The sequence below is a fragment of the Lycorma delicatula genome, chromosome 8 (genome assembly GCF_047948215.1).
Source record: "Lycorma delicatula isolate Av1 chromosome 8, ASM4794821v1, whole genome shotgun sequence".
NCBI classification, from domain to species: Eukaryota; Metazoa; Arthropoda; class Insecta; order Hemiptera; family Fulgoridae; genus Lycorma; species Lycorma delicatula.
The window spans coordinates 63,571,026-63,588,122 of NC_134462.1; the positions used below are offsets into that span (position 1 = coordinate 63,571,026).

General features: G+C 33.5%; 1 protein-coding gene across 4 annotated transcripts in view; it reads left to right on the forward strand.

Annotated features, from left to right (window-relative positions):
* Positions 1-17,097, forward strand: part of ArfGAP1 (ADP-ribosylation factor GTPase-activating protein 1) — a 48,500-nt gene that overhangs the window by 16,131 nt on the left and 15,272 nt on the right. For all 4 annotated transcript variants that reach the window (XM_075372945.1, XM_075372946.1, XM_075372942.1 and 1 more), the window contains exons 4-6: positions 3,482-3,555; positions 7,368-7,547; positions 8,397-8,511. In XM_075372945.1, coding sequence (XP_075229060.1) covers positions 3,482-3,555; positions 7,368-7,547; positions 8,397-8,511 — 369 coding nt within the window. The remainder of the gene's footprint in view (positions 1-3,481; positions 3,556-7,367; positions 7,548-8,396; positions 8,512-17,097) is intronic.

Sequence of the window (17,097 nt, forward strand, 5' to 3'; positions counted from 1 at the left end):
GCAGCTAAAACCATCCTCCACCCCAGGAGGGGAACCGGGCCCAACTATGTCGTTCCCAGAAACCACCCCGAATTTATCTGCTCCGGTCAACATAACAGTTATCACGTTATCGAGATCTATTATTCCTGTTATGGTGGTACATTCTTGCCTTTCCTTCTCCCAATGGACGCATGAAAAGAATACATGTTCCGCCATCTCTCTACCGCTACAGTAAAGGCAATCTGAACTCTCTGACCTTTGCCTCAAAAACAGGTATGCCTTAAGAAACCATGGCCAGTCAGGAATTGAATGAGCCAAAAATGCAGCTAGCCAAACCCCTTCCAGCCCTCTCTCTTTAATCAGTGTCGGTATCCATTCACCCATTCTTGCTGTCATCCATCTATTTTGCCATGCTACCAGTAGCTTTCTGCGGGCATTTTCCTTGCTCAAGCCTTTAGCTATTTTTATTCTTTCTTCTGCTAATTGTTGTAATGGCGGCACACTTGTGATAACAAATAAAACCTCAGACACTGAGGAACAGGCACATGCTATCCTCAGTGCCACTTTCCTCTGAATCCCTTCTAAATATCGCCTGTTTCGGAATGCAGAAAATGTGCATACAGTCTACGTATTGATGTTCGAGGGCCAATGGTTGTTCTCAGAAGCTTATTTAGGTTCTTGACTATTTCCTCAGCTTTAGTTACAGTCTTCTGCACGTGAAAGGTGAAGTGAAGGATCATCTGTGGTCAAGCTACATCCCTAGGTATTTTAAACTTTTAGCTGACTGGACCGGTCCTTCTGCCATTCTAATCTGGATCAGGTCAATTTTTCTTCTGCCAGTCATTGCAATCATTGTGGTTTTTTGGTATGATATCTGTAGCCCTCTGATTTTCATCCAGTCACCGACCACAGTTATTGCCTCATTCGCCGCTACAGTCATTTCTTCACTCTTACCACCAGTGCCAAGTTGGAAGCCAATAATAACACATTGTGCACATTAATTAGCACCACTACAGGAATGCAATGCATCTGTCATGTATCCTCAGCTGCTGCATCTACTAGTCTCATAACTTCCTTCATCGTGTCAGTTGTCAATCTGCTCGACCAAAACTCATACGAGATTGAGAAAATCCTCCTCTTTCTTCAATAAATATTCTTAACCTGGCCTCAATCATTCTTTCTAATAACTTGCATAAATTATTAGTTATGCAAATGGGCCTATAGTCAACAGAACCTTCTGGACCATTCAGCTTCTTAATTGACACTAATTGAGAAGATTTTCAAGAAGCAAGGATATAATCCCCCTCTCAACGATCTGGTTCATAATCTCAAGTATGGTTGTTGGGAACTCCTCGACCAGTATCTGGATGACCTCAACTTGTATGCCGTCTGGTCCTGGACTCTTGTGAAGTTTCATTTCCTTCCCTGCCATCTTCAATTCTTCCATAGTAAAAAGAGGGATATTGTCTGCCACTAATTCTTTTCTGACCGGCTCAGGTTGCACTGGGAAAAGTGCCTCTATATATTCCCTTACCTTTTCCTTATATATAACCGGAAGTCTGTGACCAAGTCTTCCAGTCACCAATTGATATCCCCTTCTCCATGTCCTTATCAATGTTCTGACACAGTTCGGTGCAGCACCTCAACTTGGCTTTGATTGCCGTCGTATATGTTGTTCTAGCCTTAACGTATTTTCTCTTAGCATTTTCTTTTCTAAGCTGGCCAGACTTTTTTCCATAGTATTGTTAAATCTGGTCCCCACCAATATGTATTTTTGTGGTACTTGCACTGTTATCCTCGCTTTTTCACATTCTTCAATGACTACTTCTGGTAATTCCTCCAGATCCATTACGTTGGCAAGTCTTCCACTGATAACCTTGAAAAATTGGATACAACCCCTTTTAGAGATTACAACCTTTCCAGGTGTAGCTAACTTAGGTTCAGATGTCAAGTCTGAGGAAATCATTAGATGGTCAGAGAGGTTTTCCTCCTCTAATACCTCCAATTATGGACTGTTTGTGCATATTCTTCGGTAACAAAAGCTAGGTCTATCGCAAACTGGATTCCCTGTGGCAAAAAGTCAGCTCGTCCTTTAACACACGCAAGTCCCGATGCGTAAGTATTTGCAAACTTTGGTGATTTAGCATTAGTCTCCCAGTAATATCACTTTTTCCTCCTACATTTCAGGATATCTTCCCCCAGCTCTCAATATCTGTATTAAGAGAGTGATATATGGCAAAATTAACTGTATCACCAAAGTCTGTCCATACAAAGCCATCTCTGCTGCTACTAGTCCCTACTGGGGTCCCCACAGAGGGAAATCCGATCGCCGCTGCAACCGTTTTGTCTTTGATCCATTCAAGTTCATTTACTACAGATAAATTTGGTTTGGCCATTACAGCAATGTCGGTTTTCATTTGTAACACTACCTCCCAGCACATGTCATGTGACCATCTACTACAGTTAGTATTTATCTGTGAAATTTTCATTTGGAGGGTACACATTTCCTAGTCAAGCGGCCTCCGAAACATATTGTGCGTCATGGGATCCTTACACTGTGCACTCCTATAGCCCGCCTTACTACAATTGAAACATAAGTGGGTCTTATCTTCACCCAAGTCGCAGTGACATGGCCTGTGCCTCAATATCTAAAGCACCTATCCTCAGGCACTCTGATGTATGCACAACAGTGCACCCACCTGTATGTATATGTGCCTCTGTAAGTTTTAATGCCAGTCGATACATAGTAATCTTTGTTGTGTTTTTTGTTTCTCCATATGCTTGTCTAATTGAAGAAACTGTAAAATCATATGTCTCAACAATAACCTGGGCAACTGCATCTGTAATTTCCTGTTGTGAAATACTTAAAACACTGTTATTATTTTTTTTCTAAGAGAAACAAAAAATAAATGAAATATAAATATTTTGTTCATTTTGTTACTAATTGGATCTCTTCTTACAGCTACAGTGCAAATGTTCTAATGTGCTATCTGTAATAGCAGTCTTGCTTATTTCTCCGATTTACTCTGTGAAACTGCAAGATACTATTTTAAAATTATCATAATTGAGTAAAAAAACCTGTATAAGTTTTTTTACTCAAAAAAAAAATTGTAAGAAGTTTATACTAATTATTTATTGCAAAATGTAGTAAGCCCTGATAAATACATCTATTTAGGTTGGTGGACCAAGCATCCAAATAATGGAATATATAAAACAGACAGTTCAGGATGTAGAATGTAACAGACATATATAAAATATTAACCCAGAACAGTAATACAAAGAGTAATATTAAACCAGTCAAATTGTTGACTCAAAAACCATCAAAATAACAGCTGAAAATTATTTCTAGTTTCTAATAAGTTATTTCAGTACAAAGTAGTAAATCTTTTTTTAGTTAATATACATACATTATTGTATTTTTTTTACTTATTTTATTTTATTTATTCAGTGAATAATTTTTAATAATTATATTAATTGAAGATGTCTTTAATTAATTGTACAGATATCAACTTTAGCTAAGGGTAATGAATGGAGTATATCTAAATCACCAGCACAAAATTACTGTTCAAGTCAAATGTAAGTACTATATACATGTTGCTGATCATGAGTATATTAATGTAAGAAGTATTATTTTTAACTAACTTTGTTTTAGTAATAATCATCTATTTAAAAATCAAGAATATACACACATAAAAGACATTTGCTAAATCATTATCCATATGCAGGAGACTTTTACTCTTGGTTTCCAGTTATAAGCTTGTTTACTTGTAAAAAATCAGAAATACACAAATTACAGTGTTGTTAATTCTACACATATGTAAAAAAATAGCCACATCCTAACGTACTTGAATGGTCTGAAATAATCAAGTGCATAAAAATCCAGAACATTAATATAATTTCAACTGAACAGATAAAGGTTTTTTTTGAATCTATTGAATTTTTTACCATTCATTTTTGAATGTGTTTCTTTCTACCCTCAAAACCACCAAAAATAAGTATCAGAAAAAAATTACTACCACTAAGAAAATCAGTTCCATGATATTAACAAAAGGTTCATTGAAAGTTTTCTGACAAATAAAAATATACTGTTAAAAATTAATTAGATTTTTTTTTAAATTAAAATTACTGATTGTTTCATATAATCTTTACTGCTAAACTTCATGAATAACAATATTTTACAACATATATTCATACTATTGTGCATTTTACAGCTGGTGATTCTGTTTTTTTATAGAACCCTTATTTAAAATAGTTTAGTCATTTATGTGTTCGATAAACTTTTGCTCCGTCATGTTTATGATAAACATAGTACAGATTTTTCAGTTGTTTTTTATATTATTTATTAATGCTGTTAAAAAATGTAAAATTGATTTTGCTTCTCCAGATGAAATTTTTTTGAATGTATTTTTTTCATTTGGCTACAAGGTTGTAAAAAGATCAACCTCAATAAAAGTACAAAAATGAATGATCTGGATTTATTCTGTAAAATCTTGAGTAAGATAGAGGTCTTATATGACTGATCTTATGGTAGAACTACAAATGGTAGGAGGCTAAAAATTACCCTCTTTAAAGTCAAGAAATTAAAATGTGTTTTGGAGGTAAAATGGTAATAAAAATTTAAAAATACGCTGATACAATTTTAACGTAAGAAAAGTGGAATAACTAGAAATCATCTTTCTTTCTTATAATTTTGCTTATTTATTTTTTTTATAGATTACTGTTCCATAAACCTAATCTAATTTGAACTGGAAAATTGGTAGGTTTTAATTTTGTAAATAAATAAATAAACAAAATTATAAACAGTAGTAATTAATAATAATAAAAAAAAAAACACAAATATGTATATGAACAATAAGTGATCTATTAGTTTAATGTTGCATTTTAGTAAGTTTTTGTAAATGCAATAATAATAATGATTATTTCATACAATATTGACAAAATACATCTTCATAAAAAGATAAAGTTTATGTAAAATCATATTACAAAAACTGATATATGTATAAATTATCAGTGTAAACATTATATTATTTGCAACAACTGCTACCTTAGAAATCAATTTATCTAATTGATAATGTATTACATATAGGTGAACATTGTTCACGAAAATAAAAATAAACAAGAAAATTTCAAATATATTTGTTTGGTGAAATTAGTTATCCTCTGAACTAAAATTGCTGTTTATTAATTACCATCACTGAAATTAATAATTTTAATAAAAATAAGCAAAAAATATTTCTTATATATGTTGCAGTGATTTTTAAATTACCAAAATTCGTAGTTGAACATCCTAATTAAGGTATATAAATCACAAATAAAAGTCAGATAGTTTGTCCTGTGTAGTTTAAATATAATTAAAGTAAATCCTCTCCTTAATTGAAATTATTCATTTTGAAAGTTGGAGCTAATCTTTCATAAGTGTTTGCTTATTGTTTGATCTTACAATCAGTAGAGTAATATATCAGTAGGTGAGGTATGGCATGCTTCTGATTTTAATTTAGTGTGAATTCTGTTGCACTCTTAAGTAATTTATTTAAGTTTTCCAGTGTAGTGTTGACTTTTTGTTCATGGATTGCCGAATTGTGAGGTGTAATTGAATAAAAACTGGGAATCTAAAAATGATTATCCACCGACAAATGTATCAGTCTAATATTTATAAACAGTTATGCAAAATAACACACAATTGCTTAGAACAGTAAATGATCTTTTTTTCTTCCCTGGTAAAAAAGCAAGTCATTGTATTGACTGTATGGTGATTTGAGGTATTATGTAATCCAGACTGGGGTGAGTCACAGTCCTAAGTCAGTGGCATGAATTGAAACTTAGTGACCAAATTATCATTATCATTCAGATGTAAATTAAAATAACTGCTTGTTCTGCTGGATTTAAACATTGTTCCTGCAACACCAGATGAACATTTTGCTAACTCCTGATACAATTGCTGAATAATAATATTTATATCTGTAAACAGATTGAAGTAATTACTTTCATATTCAATTAAATTATTTTCTGTCGTAGAATTTATAAATAATCTGTATGTATTTATCATTTTCCTGGATTCCATGAATGTTTACAAACTTTTTTAATAACATAAATATGCCCTTCTTTGCCTGCCTGTCACTAAAAGTTTGATAATACAGACTTAAAGTTTACATATTAAGGTCATTTTATTTTAAAGAAGATTTTGTGTAAAGATTTTGACACATCCTTGAGATCTTTCATAGTAATTTTACCTGTGTATTTTTCTGTTGTTTTTATTAAAGGCCTTATAGCAGCAGTACTTGCTATGCGGCCTGTGGACGTTTGGAGTCATCTGTCAAGTTTCATGACAACCTTTGGAATTATAAAGGAAAAAGAGTATACAAATATTAGTTATCCTATATAAAAATGAAAAAAGTTACGATGTTAAATAGTGTTTCACTTTGCCAATGAAACCAACCATAGTGAATTGGTTAGTGTGATGTCTTGAAATAAATAATTTTTAAAAGTTAATCACCTTATTTTTATTAATATTTTTGATTGAAACTGATGAGTATAAACTTCCCAAATTACATTCATAATCTCTTTTTTGACCATTTAATTTTAGGGCTCTTTACTAATACGACTAACAGATATTAAATAATTAGTTATCGGTTTCCTGATGATTATTGCTGATTAAGTCTATAGAAATTTTGTTTTGGCTGTTACTTTTGTGTTTAGTTCATGAATTGTCTGCTTTCTCTATTATCTGCATATATATTTTTCACATTCTAATAAGTTACTTTTAATAAATTATAATTTTAAGTAATCAGTAAAAATACTTTTGTGTTAATAATCTTAACCCAGAAGTCTCACTCACATTGCATTATAATTTACTTTATACTTGACAGAGAAAACACTTGTTATGTGTTTTATCAATTTCTTTTCGTTATCATACTTCAAAAAACAGCATTCTAAATTTGGTTTATTTGTAATCTTTTTTTCATGCATTCAGTTAACTAAACTTCTTGGAAAAAGATTAGTAATTCATTAATTTTTATTTCATATGTATTTCCTGATAGATCTAGAAGTTGGGAGATGATGGAAATTCTTACATTTGTGAGTTTCCATCATCTCTCAACTATTTTTTGATATTTTTTTGAATAGTTGAAAATTGTATATCACATTTATTAATTAAAAACAAGACATTATCTATAAAGACTGAAATAAAAAGTGAGTATTCCTTCCACGTTCAGTTGTTGCATTTCTGAAATCTGCACAAACCATATATTATTTATTTATTGTGTATCTGGAAGAGTGATGAAATACTTAATTTATTTCACTGTATAATGTTTAAAGTCAGTTTTATTATATTATCATTTTTTAAGAAAAATATTTATTTCATTTTTATTTAATTATAATGCTCCTTACAGACAGTCACCACAGCAGAGCTCTGGAAATGGATACGTAGATTCTTCAAGGTATTCTTTCGCAGACAATAGTGGATCGTATGGAGATACGGGAAGTTATCAGAATATGGATTCGCAAAACTTTAAAGATGAAAAAGAACAGTTCTTCACTAGAAAACAGAATGAAAATGCATCTAGACCTGAGTGAGTAGTTTATTAAATATTTATAAATCTGTATGTTTTTTTTTTATAGTCTTCAAAATATGTAAGAAGCTTATTAGAGTTGCTTTGTTTTATGGTAGTGTGCATGAAATATGTGATAAATGTTTATTTAATAGTGTTGCAATGGATAATAATTAAATAGAAACAGTGAAGCAGCAATGTTGGTATGAGACTTAACAGCAAACTTAATAACCTGAAGCAAGAACTAGATTTATATTTACTTTTTTTTATTAATTTAGTACTTATTCAGTATGAAAGAATAAATTAGAAAAACATGTATGAACTATGTAATCAAAATGATATAATAACAGTTGCATCAGCGGCTTTGCTATAATTGTTGGGTTTTTTTTTTATTGTTTCTTTTGCAAAAAAAAAATATTCATTGAGATATATGTATATATATACATATTAAACAAAATACATAAATAAATTGTCCTATTTTTAATTTTACAACTAGCAGAATTCCTGAACCAAGTAGGTCTCCAAATACCTTTCAACCTCCTATTGGAGTTTGACTGTCCAACTATAAAGACAATTTTATTGATAATCATTTCATATCAGGCTATGTATTTCAGTATTTTACGTTGTCACTAGTAGAGTGTAGTAACTATTCGCAATGCTTATTTTTCTTTATTAATTTTTAGTAGAATATTAAAATTATACAAATGTATAAGTTTTTTTTTGTTACTTTTTATTTTCTTGATTTTTTCTTTTAAATTATTTAATGAATTTTATTTATAGAATACTTACTACTATGTACTATGTAATCTACTAATACTTCTACATATATTCAAGATTGTGTTACAGATTAAAATTATTTTACCTTTACAGTGATGTACCACCTAGCCAAGGTGGCAAATATTCTGGATTTGGTTATACAATGGATCCTCCACCTAAAAGTTCATCTCAAGAATTTGTTGATAATGCTTTGTCATCTTTAGCAAGTGTAAGTAATTTTATATATTTATAATTCTTATCAATCATTCACTTCAATACCTGTACTAAAATAAATAACCCGTTGTTATTTCCTTCATCCATTTTCTTAGGTCAGGTGATAAATCATCAATCAGTGATTAACTTGTTCATATCTTCTTTAGCTTTTCATTAAGTATTTCTAGGATTCTCTCTTGGTATCCAATTAAAAATTTTTCGATACAGATGTTGTTTTATCTATTGGCTATTTATATGAACAAATCATTCCAGACTGCTCTTTTCAGTGCTCAACCTGGAGCAATGGAAACTTCCTTGCACACACACCATTGTAATCTGCTTTGTGCCCTAGGTTTTCTAAAGACTTGATTGTTGTGTATAACATTTTCATAGTATATTGAATCTATATTTTCCGAATAGTATATTTATAAAAATAAAAACTGCACAGTAGCCCCTTGTATTGTGGCTGATAAATTTCAAAATGTGTAATATACATAAAACATACTAGTAATTAAAAATCCCATCTTATCAAATAAAAATTGTAATAAAGAAACTATAGATGCTTTCAATTGTTCATGCCACTGTCTGAAGTATAACAGATACTTAAAATTAGTTTAAATACTCATATTAAACATTTGTATTTGTTTTTTTTAATTATTTAAAAAATATAAATGCTGTCAATAAAAACTATTGATAAATCTAATTTTTACAAAAATGTATTGTTGATAATTGACAGAAGTTTAATCCAAATAATTTATTGAAGTATATTTTTCAAATTGTAATTTTAACACTAGAATTTAGAAAAAAACATATTTATCTTAACAGTAATATATTAATGAGCAAAATTGGTATTTGAAAATTACATTTTATGTGGACAAGTTTTAAATAAAAATAAACATTAAATAATCGATAGATTGGATATTAAAATTAAACATTCATATACTTTATTTCTTAACGAGATAAGTTTTATTATTGAAATATTTATTAAATTTATGTGGTAACATTGTTCATTTCATTTAAAATTTATCTCATCATTTGTTTGTTGTTTTCATCATTTGTTGTCAAGTTGTTTGAGTAATTTCAAATATTTTATTCTCCAGATGATGAATGAAGATTCAAAATCGTTCAACCAAGAGTTGAGTTTATAGGTTTCTAAGAGATTATTTTTGATTATTAACATATTAATTATACTGATTATGACCACGTTTGATAAAGTATGAATAGTGGATACCTAAAATAACAAATCTATATATTGGTATATTATTTCCATTTTCTGTAAACAGAGTGAATTATGAAGTTGTCCTGGGACTTTAATAACCTATTCTATTTGTGAAAATAATTGAAAAGATTCATATAAACATATGTCCTAAAATGCTTCATTTACTAGTTACAGCTAGTGAAAGATTTCACTTGGATTTCAACACCCATTGAAATGAGGTCATACTGAAATTTTTAGGACATTAATTAAGTGGCAGAATTAGTAATGTCTTTTGGTTTTAAAAGAGAAAATTACTTTACAGAATATCGGGACTATGCTACAGACCGAACAATCATGGCACATAGTGTCCACAAGCTGGTTAAGCTCATCTGAACCAGGTTAGCAAAAGATAGTGTCGAGTGGGAGATCTCATAGTGTGCTACATGTATGCTTTTCCCTCTGTGATTTTTGATAGGTTTTTGGCTTTTATTTTTTGATTTGTGTTAAGGAACTGTCGGTGGAAGTTTGTTGGATACGTATATAAAATTCGGTGATTGTTGGATATAACGGGTTATTGTGCTATTTTAATTTTTGTGTTTTTCCTATATAAAACTATAGTGAATTGGACATATTTAACCTTAAATACATGAAGAATATTTCCAAGTAAATTAGCTTGATCACACAGGTGAGTGGCGTCACTATCAATAACGTAAACAAGGACTTATATTTTCATAGTTTACTCTTGAACGAATATATTTTTTAAGTCCAACGAGCTTTATAAGGAGGATTCATTTTTTTTCCCCCCAACCACCATCAATCTGGTATACCCAATTTTGTTTTTGGATCCCCCAAGAAAGGGGTGTTGTTGGATGCGTTTTTGGGTGCTGACTTCAAAGCAAGTGCTGAAACTAAATTTGGACGTTCCTGGAAGGAGTTAGGGGGTTATTAAATTACTAGATTTTGGGCCCTGAACTTTATTCCATTCCTGATTTGGAATACCTCTTTGTTGGAAAGAGATATACACAAAAAAGGAATAGATCAACGATCTGATCCTTTCAAGCCTAGTAAGGTGTTAGGAAGATCACCAACAAGAGGAGAACAAGAAATAATGAGACCAGAGGAAGAATCTCAGGGATTGATGACACTATCTACCAGCATGGAGTCTGTGAACATTGCTGAAAGAAGAGAAGAACGAAGAGGTGTGAAGTCAGAAAGCGACGAAGACCCCCCCCAAGTACATAAGACAGAGAACCTGAAGGAGAAATAGTTAGGTTAATTACCAAACTAGAAGAACTTGCTACTATGCTACATGGTAATATACATAAAAATACTAAGGAGGTGAAACAGGTTGAGAAACGATTGTGCAGCTTGGTGTGGCAGATTGCGGATTTTAAGTTATTGTTGAAGAAAAGGTATGTTGAGAAAAACACAACTGAGATAACTAAATAGACTGATTTTCAGGAAGACCGTGAAGGTGTGCAACAAATGTTAGATCGAGATCTTGATGAGGAAGAGTTGACTGAATTGTTGCTCAGGAGGTGACCGGCTGAGGCCTGCAAGTATGTGGTAAATTGTAAAGATCCATGTTTGGAAGTCAATGCTGTATATTCGGTGGTGGTTATTGATCTTGCATCACTGGAGATGCCATTTGTGAACTGTGTGTATAGAAAGATACCTAATTTGTGGTTACACACCGGCAACAAAAAACTTAAGGCAGGGCAGTTGGTGGCTTTCACGCCTGCCACTAAGGTGCTCATTGGTGAGGATTTGATGGAAGCTGAGAAGATGATATACGTAATAGTTGTGGACTCGGCATTAGAGGTACGTAGAGTTATAGCTGACATGAAGAAGTATATTGGTAGGATTTTTCAAATGGGAGATAAGTTTGTGTTTGGATCAACTGGTGATAAGGCAGCAGGATTATTAAAGAAAAATTTGAGAGCGAGGTCTATGAAGAGGCCTCGTGGTCCTCCCCCAAGACTGTTGCAATCAAAGCGCAAGGTAGGAGCTACGCTGATTTCTTGAAACATGTCAAAAAGGGTGTAGTGGGTGAACTGCCAGAGATCCTGTTTGTAAGAAGTGGGCAGACAGGTGAAGTCCTAGTCGGGATAAAGGATGAGGGAAAGAAGGTTGAGGACTTACAAAAGAGAGTCACTGGATGAGGCGGTGGGGGTTAAGGTTTCCCGTTTGGGCTGAGGAAGATGCAAGAGGATTGTAATAAAAGACATTGATGTGTTACAATTGATGAAATAATTGAATCTCCCTTGTCACAGCTAGGGCTGGGGGCTGAGCAGTTTTAGGGACATATGTCAAGACAAAATCCGCTACGTTGTTGGTACCCGCTGATATGGCTGAAACCATGTGTAAGAAGGAATGCATCAAAATTTGATGGGTATCATATAGAGTGATGTTGGGTACAGAAGTTGAGAGATGCTTCAGGTGCTGGACTATGGGGCGTAAGGCGTCTAGATGTGATGGTCTGGACCGGAGTAGGTCCTGTTTTGCTTGTGGTAAGGAGAGACATTTTAAGGTCGACTGCCCTGAAAAGTCTAGAAAGATAACTGATAGCACTGGAGTTATGGAGTGCTCTAAAATGCAATTTGCTTAAGATACTACTGACTAATGCTAGTAGAAGTGATCTCTCACATGATCTTGTTGACATCATTGCAAGAGAGAATAAGGTGGACTTTATAGTGACCTCTGAGCCTAACAAATATACTGTGGCCAGTAATGTGTGGTGTGCTGATGCAGCAGGTGATGTGGTTGTCAAGGACGTCAGTGGTAGTTATGGATGGAGTCTATTCTATAGGGATAATGGCCTGGTTGCAATTGATCTTGCTGAAACTATAATTGTTGGTGCATATATTACGCCTAATTGTGAGATCTCAAGGTATGCAGAGTTTATTGACAGGTTGCATCAGCTGGTTAATAAATCTGTAAAGAGAGGCATAATAGTTGGTGACTTTAACTGTAGGGGTGTGGCTGCCGGAAGTAATGTCACCAATAGAAGAGAAGAGATCCTAACAGAATTTCTGCAGCTGACGGGTTATTACTGTCTGAATGATCAGTCTCAAACATACCGAGTGAGGGGAGATAGTTTTATATTGGATCTTGGCATAATGGAAGATGGAGACACAATAATTGTAAGTGGAGGGTGCTTCAAAACGAAACAGCTAGTGACCATCTTGTGTTGTTATTAGAGATTGCAGATTTACACATCAGAATCAGAACAAGAGAAATTCCTAGGTGGCATACACAGGACTAAGTGGAAACTGTTGTACAGAAAGTCGCCAACACAATCAGAGTCACTGCTAATGCCAGAGATATTCAGAGACATTGTCAGGGAGGAAATAGCCAGGATAATGATAGGTAGTATGGGCCATAAACCTGTCTATTGCTGGTCTCTTAGAATCGGACAACTGCGACATGAAATTCAGCACCGAAGAAGGATTGCTCAATGGCTGGTCAGAAATATGAAGCCTGAATTTGAGGAAGCGTTGCATGAATATAGGGCTGCTAGAAATCTCCTTAACTTTGAGATAAAAAAGTTAAAATGGAGAGCACTATGTGAAGAATTAGGTAGTGATCCATGGGGGCAAGCCTACTGAATCGTGATGAAACGATTTGGTAGGCATCTGCCGGTGTTTCCTTAGGTTTTAGTGAAAAGAAAACTGGTGAGACTATTCCCATGTGAGGAGGTGGTGGTTGAGTGTCCACTGGAATTTGAGAGGAGAAGACTCAGTCTAGAAGAAATTGTGGCAGCTGTGAATGCACTTGGGAATAATAGAATTCCAGGGCGAGATTGTTTCGCAGCTCCAGTGATAAAAGAATTGATGAGGTGTTTGCCTGGTGAGATGCTAGAGATTATTAACAGACAAATTGAGAAAGGGGCACCTGGAGGACAAGGGACATTCCAGCTCTAGTGTTAGTGGATGTCAGAAATGCCTTCAGTTCAGTTCCTTGGAACGTTGTCATGACTGCGCTGAAAGACAGAGGGATAAGCGATTACTTGTTAGGCAGATAAGTCAGAATTTGAAGGATCGCTGGGCAGTAGTGGAGACGTTAGAAGGTAAATTAAACCATCAGGTATTTGGAGGAGTACTGCAGGGGTCTGTTTGGGACCCCTGTTATGGATTGTAATGTTTGATGGAGTGCTGAGACTACAACTTCCTCGGCAGGTCGACGATGATGACCAACCTCGACAGGTCGGTAATGATTATCGGCAAGATAGAGGATGTAATGACACCTGTGAAATGACACCTTGTCGTGTATTTCAGAGTGGATGAGAGTGCACGGGTTAGAATTGTTGCCTGATAAGTGTCAATTTATCACATTGACCGGCAGACATAGGATCAAACCTATTAGACTAAAAATTGAAGATTGCCAAATAAAAGAAGTTTAACAAAGCTAAATATCTGGGGATCACAGTGGGCAAAAGCTCCCGATTCTGGAAACTTGTGTTAATTGTATGTAGTAGAGTTGAAAAATTTTTAACTGTGCTGAGTAGGCTAATGGGTTCACATGTGACACTGGATTATTCTCTCTCAGAGATTAGAGGCAGGCAGAAGACCGTGGGAGCTGACCTGCCATGCCAGACTTTCAGTCGGTATATGGGGAGGCCCCCTTAAAGTAACAGGACACTCTCCTCGACTGAGCTTTACTTAATTGAATGTCCGGCCCAGGGGGAAAAAAAGTTAGCAGAAGATGTCCAGGGGTGAATGCCTCTGAGTCTCCCTGGTCCATAGAAGCGAACGCAGAATACTAATAAGAAGGCGTGGTGGAGCAAGCAGTAGAGGCAGAGTTGGATATAAGACACGGAATGCTGTGATAATACTGCAAGGTGGCCCAGAATCCCATGTTGCAGAGGGGGAGGAATTTTAGTGTCCACAAGAAAGAGTCCCACTCTATTATGGAGTATAAGACCACATGATGCCTATAAAATATTACCCCTCCTCCAGGGGGGAAAAAAAAAATCAACAACATTCATAAAATTATCATTCTTCGAAGTACACATCTTACTCTGTTTTTTTACATAGTTCCCATTACTATTGAGGCACTCACTTATTTGTAGTATTGAATCCCTTTGTCATAGGTAGATGGCTTACAATGCAAGCCACATATTGACTTTTCACCTCATTGACATCTTGGACTTGTCAGCCAGCAAGGAAGGTTTTAAGACACAGAAACAGGTAGTCATTTTCTGTAAGGTGTGGGTTGTACAGAGGCTGATCCAACTACCCATCCAAAGGTCATGAGGAGACATTGTGTTATAGCAATGTTTAGGCGAGCATTGTCATGAATCATCACAATGCTGGGGTAAGGATCACAATACAATTTTTCAGTTTCACAATAAGACGTGAGTATTGATTGTGCAGCCTCAAGGCAAGAAGTCTACAAACAAAACCTTTTGTTATAAAACCCAGTGGATCTGACCTTCCAGTTAGAAAACATTGTTTTGTATTTTGTCTTTCAGGATATCAAAGTGTGTCGCCATTCCATAGAAAGTCATATTATTTCAGGCATTAATGAAACCCCCCCCCCCAGGGTTATCCCTAGTGACTCTATAGCTAAAGAAGTCATTGTCATGTTCTTTATACAGTCAAAAATTCTAACACACTATTAAATCATTTCATTTTGTGGTTTTCCGTAAGATCTTAAGCTCCCAACATGCACACATTTTCCAATAATCAGTTTCTCAGACAGTTTCATGTCTGTATATATGAAATTTTTTTTTGTTTAGCCTCTAAAACCACTGTAGGGTATTACTTCAGAGGATGATATGATGATATATGTATGAGTGTAAATGAAGTGTAGTCTTGTACAATCTCAGGTCAACCATTTCTGAGATGTGTGGTTAATTGAAACCCAACTACCAAAGAACACTGGTATCCATGATCTAGTATTCAAATCTATATAAAAGTAAACTGCCTTTACTAGGGTTTGAACCTTAGAACTATTGACTTCAAAATCAGCTGATTTGCGATGATGCCTTTACCACTAGACCAACACAGTGGAGTGATAGTGTGTCATCTGTTCTCGTTAATCTTTTCATCAATTGAAAACCATAAAATTTTCAGTAATCAAAAAGTTGACTTCTGCCTCTGTTCATCAATGTGTACATTATTGTGTCCATTAAACAATTCCACCCATCTCTGTACTATCAGATTATTCATTTAATTTTCTCCATTAATGTCCCAAATCCTGACATTTATTTCAGCGGTTTAATATTTCTTGCATTACGAAACGGATCACCACAGTCTGAATTTCCCATGCAGCAGGTGTCTCAATTTTCTTAAGCATTCATTATAAACACGTACACTAAGACGCGTACAGACTAGGTAGCTGAATAAAATTACATCAGTCCATTCCTAACATACTAGATAACTCAGCACACATTCAAACAGTCAGAATCAGTGTTTCAGCGGCAACATTTAAAAATGGAACTTAACTTTCTGGATATACCTTGTAAATATAAAGTCTAATTCATAAATTATTAACAAGATATTATTTTAAAGATATAGTAAAATTAAACGTTAATATCAATAATTTGATACTGCTTATGTAACATAATGTGAAACTGCTCATAATTGCTGCTTTCATAGTTTTGTCTGCAAAAGTAATTTTTAAAATATATTAAAATGCAGTTGGACTTTTTTTGTAAGTTAATGAATAAAATATAATTGCAAACAAATTATGTTGATGTAATAGTTTTATATTAAAGACTAGCAAAAATATTCTATAAAAAAAAAAGAATTCATTGTGGGTGAATAATTTTTTTTCAGGTTTTGAAAAAAATTCAGACTTCAAAAGTAAAAGTAATTTCCTCTTATTTTTACTGACTGTAAATTTTGTAGATGTATTTTTCTGAGCAATTAACTTATAATCCCTTCTTTGATAACCTTTCTTTATAATTTCCATTTATTTATATGTTGCATTAGTTTTTATTTTAAAAAAATTATTTTTTATTTTATTACAAATGTTAGTTTTTTAGCTTTGTTTCAATTAAATGGCAAATCAGTGTTGAGGTAGGTATACAACTTGAACTACAATAATAGTTGTTAACTTATGAAAAAAGAATAAATTTTCTAAATAAAACATTGTATGTTCATCAGATAAAACATGATCAAAACATGTTAACAGCAACATCAATTTTGCCATTTTTTTCTTTTTTAACAAATTGCTTTCCCTGTTGCCTTTCATATAATAACTTGGGTCTGTAATGGATTTTTTTTTTGTATTATGGATCAAGATCATCTGAAAATTTATAACAAACTAAATAATTTCAAGAGTTACATTGTAGGATAATTGTATTTGAAAACTTACAAAAATTTTAAACCATTTTCCAAAACAGTTTTCTTTGTTATTCTCATTTTTAATCCTGCTCTAGCTATTTTTTCCTTGTTA